This window comes from Palaemon carinicauda, unplaced genomic scaffold (assembly GCF_036898095.1).
Source record: "Palaemon carinicauda isolate YSFRI2023 unplaced genomic scaffold, ASM3689809v2 scaffold456, whole genome shotgun sequence".
Taxonomy (NCBI): domain Eukaryota; kingdom Metazoa; phylum Arthropoda; class Malacostraca; order Decapoda; family Palaemonidae; genus Palaemon; species Palaemon carinicauda.
In genome coordinates, this window is record NW_027171713.1 from 71,864 (window position 1) to 77,500 (window position 5,637).

Consider the following 5,637-nt stretch of genomic DNA (forward strand, 5'->3'; position numbering starts at 1 on the left):
GATTGTATATAAAGCCTATAATTCTGAAGTGTAAGATAAGGGAATAAAGCTTACAAAGGGTGGAATAGATTGCTTGAAAGCCATATTAGGAGACCTCCACGAGGCAGGAGGCGGCACGGCTCGGCGAAGCGTGCCTGGATAGACGTGCTGCTTTGGAGCTATCTTTGCATATGCTGTGGCATTGGTCAACATTTGACTGTCCACATGACGAATAGCATCCTCAAACCATATCCTCTCTCCCTTACAGGCTGTGCAGGATGTCGTGCGAACGCGCCATGAATTCGACCGGCCTGCGGCTAGTGGCACTGGCCTCCTTCTTCGTCCTACTCGTCTTCCTGCCTGGAGGTAAGTGAAGGGAATTAACATAAATCTGAACAACTCCCCCCCTACTCTTCCCCTTACCCTACCCTACCTCCCTTCTCCTCCCCCCTCCCTTTCCATGGTCTCCCTCTCCCCCTCCTCCTCCTTCAGTCCTATCTCCCATCCTCCTTGCTACTTGCCTTTTTATTGCTTTTTTGTGTAAGAGTACAATAAAGGGGTTTAGCATTATGAGATTTTTTAGGTAGATTCTCTCTCTCTCTCTCTCTCTCTCTCTCTCTCTCTCTCTCTCTCTCTCTCTCTCTCTCTCTCTCTCTCTCTCTCTCTCTCTCTCTCTCATTAAACATATGTATATACAGTATGGAGTACACATGCATTAATATTTATGTGCATATATATATATATATATATATATATATATATATATATATATATATATATATATATATATATATATATATATATACTGTAATATGTATGTATTTATATATAGTATATACACATGAGTACATACATATACTCATATAAAATAATATATGCATTGTGTATATATGTAAATACACATTTATATATGTATAAAGGCAATATGTTGTAATACCAAATGCGTCCAATACTTCAACCGAAAATTAATTATTTGGTAACAAATTAGGCATAAAATAAAGCTTGAGTAATTTCAATAAGAAAACATTAAAGAAACTTTACTTAAGGTAATGTCCTCAGTGCTCTAAATTTTTAGAAGGTAGCTGAAAGAGCTCCCTGGACCCAGCACCGTTCCTTGTAATCCAAATTCCTTTATTTTTTTATTTTTTATACCGTTTTTGTCCATATGTACTTATGTGATCAATAGTCAAGCCTCCTTTACCCCCTAAGCTAGGACCTGGGAAGACCAGACACTGACTCCTGGGGTTTCAAATGGTAGTATTATGGGTCCCCTAATGACAGTCCACGGGGACAGTATTGTTATGGTTTCCATTTAAAGCTATCAAGCCGTGAGAGAGGCTCGAACTAGTGACCCGATGACTGAGAGTCGAAATGTTAATATTACTTCTTTCGTCCTCGTTCTTCTGTAATATTAGTGCCTACAGTGCGACTTTTGTAGTGTTCTTAGTGCTCAGATGTATTGAATTATGTGTCTTATCACCCACAGTATTTTCTTTAGCTGTGGTCGAATCCTGTGGTCCACACCAGTGAGTTTTCCTTATCTAAGGAGCCTTACCATCTGTAAAGTCAGACAGATGCTTAGGCATCTATATCTTGAAAAATGGAATTTTAATATATATTATTTTGATACTCACCTGATGTTCATACACATCTCCCAACTGTATGATTTGGCTAGTCTTGGGTAGTGCCATAGCCTCTGTACCATGGTCTTCCACTTGTCTTGGGTTAGAGTTCTCTTGCTTGAGGGTACACTCAGGCACACTATTCTATCTTATTTCTCTTCCTCTGTTTTTTTTTTTTAAATTTGTATCGTTTATGTAGGAGATATTTATTTTAATGTTGTTACTCTTAAAATGTTTAATTTTCCTTTTTTCCTTGTTTAATTTTCCTTTTTTCCTTTCCTCACTGGGCTATTTTCCTTGTAGGGGCCCCTGGGCTTATTGCATCCTGCTTTTCCAACTAGGGTTGTGCCTTAGCAAGTGATAATAATAATAATAATAATAACCCATTACCTTATTGTCATTAACCAACGTTTTCTATTTACTATAAAAGGAAAGAAAACGAAGCTTCACATTTTCTATTTACTATAAAAGGAAAGAAAACGGAGCTTCACATTTTCTATTTACTATAAAAGGAAAGAAAACGGAGCTTCACATTCTCTATTTACTATAAAAGAAAAGAAAACGGAGCTTCACATTTTCTATTTACTATAAAAGGAAAGAAAATGGAACTTCACATTTTCTATTTACTATAAAAGGAAAGAAAACGGAGCTTCACATTTTTATTTACTATAAAAGGAAAGAAAACGGAGCTTCACATTTTCTATTTACTTTAAAAGGAAAGAAAACGAAGCTTCACATTTTCTATTTACTATAAAAGGAAAGAAAACGGAGCTTCGCATTTTCTATTTACCATAAAAGGAAAGAAAACGGAGCTTCACATTTTCTATTTACTATAAAAGGAAAGAAAACGGAGCTTCACATTTTCTATTTACTATATAAGGAAAGAAAACGGAGCTCCACATTTTCTATTTACTATTAAAGGAAAGAAAACAGAGCTTCACATTTTCTATTTACTATAAAAGGAAAGAAAACGGAGCATCACATTCTCTATTTACTCTAAAAGGAAAGAAAACGGAGCTTCACATTTTCTATTTACTATGAAAGGAAAGAAAACGGAGCTTCACATTTTCTATATACTATAAAAGGAAAGAAAGCGGAGCTTCACGTTTTCTATTTACTATATAAGGAAAGAAAACGGAGCTTCACATTTTCTATTTACTATAAAAGGAAAGAAAACGGAGCTTCACATTTTCTATTTACTATAAAAGGAAAGAAAACGGAGCTTCACATTTTCCATTTACTATAAAAGGAAAGAAAACGGAGCTTCACATTTTCTATTTACTATAAAAGGAAAGAAAACGGAGCTTCACATTTTCTATATACTATAAAAGGAAAGAAAGCGGAGCTTCACATTTTCTATTTACTCTAAAAGGAAAGAAAACGGAGCTTCACATTTTCTATTTACTCTAAAAGGAAGGAAAACGGAGCTTCACATTTTCTATTTACTATAAAAGGAAAGAAAACGGAGCTTCACGTTTTCTATTTACTTTAAAAGGAAAGAAAACGGAGCTTCACATTTTCTATATACTATAAAAGGAAAGAAAACGGAGCTTCACGTTTTCTATTTACTCTAAAAGGAAAGAAAGCGGAGCTTCACATTTTCTATTTACTATAAAAGGAAAGAAAACGGAGCTCCACATTTTCTATTTACTTTAAAAGGAAAGAAAACGGAGCTTCATATGTTCTATTTACTATAAAAGGAAAGAAAACGGAGCTTCACATTTTCTATTTACTATAAAAGGAAAGAAAACGGAGCTTCACATTTTCTATTTACTATAAAAGGAAAGAAAACGGAGCTTCACATTTTCTATTTACTATAAAAGGAAAGAAAACGGAGCTTCACATTCTCTATTTACTCTAAAAGGAAAGAAAACGGAGCTTCACATTTTGAGGGGAAGCTTAGATAATTCATCTCGAATAAAAGCATCGAATATTTATTCTTAATTATATGGAATCAAATGCTCAGGTGAACCTAGTCTGTATTGATTCTTATTTATACGAATAATTTCAAAAGATTCTTAAAGTGTTCTCTCATCAGTCTATGAAATCAGATTTTTTTTTTATTTTGTATATACTTAAAAAGACTTAGTTTGATATATATTTTCATCCATTTTCATGTGATTTTAATCATTAATCCTCTTTTATTATTATTATTATTATTATTATTATTATTATTATTATTGTAGTTATTAATGCTGTTGTTATAATTATTGTTATTATTGATATTATTATTGTTATTATTATTTTAATTATTATCATTATTATTATTATTATTATTATTATTATTATTATTATTATTATTGTGTGTTGTGGTTGTTTTTGTTGTTGTTGTTATTGTAATTATTATTATTATTATTTTTGTTGTTGTTGTTATTATTAATATTGTTAATATTGATATTATCATTATTATTATTATTATTATTATTATTATTATTATTATCATTATTATTATCATTATTATTATCGTCATCATAATCAAAAGAAACAACAATAAATACTAAAAAAAAAAGTGAAAAAATGAAAAGAGATAAAACTAGATAAAAGAGACTTTTATCATCCCCAATCATTTCCGCCACTTGCTGACAAATCTCCTATCTTTTTTGACATTATTTCACTCATTTTATATTTTCCACCACTTTTTTACGTAAATTACCCATTATTCGTAATTTTAATTGCTATTTCATTTAGTCATTTTTACATTTTCTCGTAATTATCTCATGTGACCCACATATGACCTCTCTCTCCGCTAGGGTCATAAGAGTTCAAATGCTATTCCAATAAATATTTATTTTTATTTTCTCTTGTGACCTCCGTTTGACCTCTTCTCGGGTCATAAGAGTTCAGATGTTATTTCAATGTCATTTTTATGACCATTTCTCATGTGATCCCATGTTGACCTCTCTTCTCCACTTGGGTTGTAAGAAGTCAAGCGTTCTTTCAATAAGTAATTTTCTTATGACTAATTCTTATGTGACCACCATTTACCCTCTCTTTGCTCAGGTCAAAAGAGTTCAAATGCTCTTTCCATAAGTCATTTTCTTATGACTAGCTGTCAGGTGACCTGAGTTGACCTCTGCTCAGGTCGTAAGAGTTGAAATGCTATTTCAATACGCCATTTTCATATAACTATATCATGTGACCCCGTTAGACGTCTTCTCAGGTCATGAGTTCAAATGGTATTTCATTAATTCATTTCCATATGACTGTCACTTGACCTCAGTTGACCTCCACTCAGGTCATGAGTTCAAATACTATTTCAATAAGTAATTTTCTGTCATGTGACTTCAGTTTACCCCTCTCCGCCCGTTCAAGTTGCAAGAGTTCAAAATGACCTCAAATTATCATGTCAGAGTAATGAGTGTAACTTTTATAGTGTGATTAATGACGTTAATTGATATTATTAAGGCTGTGAATTATCGAAAGAGGATTCGGAGGAGACTTTTTGCAATAATTTGCAGTTAACGATGCGACGTAATAGGTCTGACCTCTTTTAATCCTGAACCATTCGTGTTTTATTTGCGCAATTCTATTCGTTGTAAATTTCCTTTATGTATCAGTAATGTTTTTGCGCATGCTAGTTTACGATCCTCGCGTCGATTTTGATGAGAGTATTAAACCACCTCGTTGCGCTGTTAAACAGGCCATGTCTTGGCGTAGGTATGCTCTCTATTGAGTTGCCCATGCCTATAGCTACATTGATTTTAGCCCATTGTGTTCGTTTTAACCTCTCCTAACTAGCTATTCTCCCTTGCAGTCTTACAGTTTTGACCTTGGGACACCCAATGAGTAAATTGATAAAACTGATAATGATGTAAATAGCCATTTGTGAGGAGCTGGTACCCCAGCATCCTGCAGGAGATATATCCAAGGGCCTTGAAAGGTTGTCGATGGTAGTCAAACATCCAAAATACTGAACAAACGCGCCCTTACTCGAAAAGCTGATTGGATGACTACCGGTATAACGAACAATTTGCTGACTTTGGCCATTTTATTATTAGCTTTCTATGCTGACAATCAAGGTGTCTAGTTTTTCTCT

General features: G+C 33.5%; 1 protein-coding gene across 1 annotated transcript in view; it reads left to right on the plus strand.

Moving 5' to 3' along the window:
- The first annotated feature begins 250 nt into the window (after nt 1-250).
- Nucleotides 251-5,637, plus strand: part of LOC137636938 (uncharacterized) — a 32,984-nt gene continuing 27,597 nt past the window's right edge. The window contains exon 1 of the mRNA XM_068369271.1: nt 251-345. Coding sequence (XP_068225372.1) covers nt 258-345 — 88 coding nt within the window. The 5' untranslated portion in view covers nt 251-257. The remainder of the gene's footprint in view (nt 346-5,637) is intronic.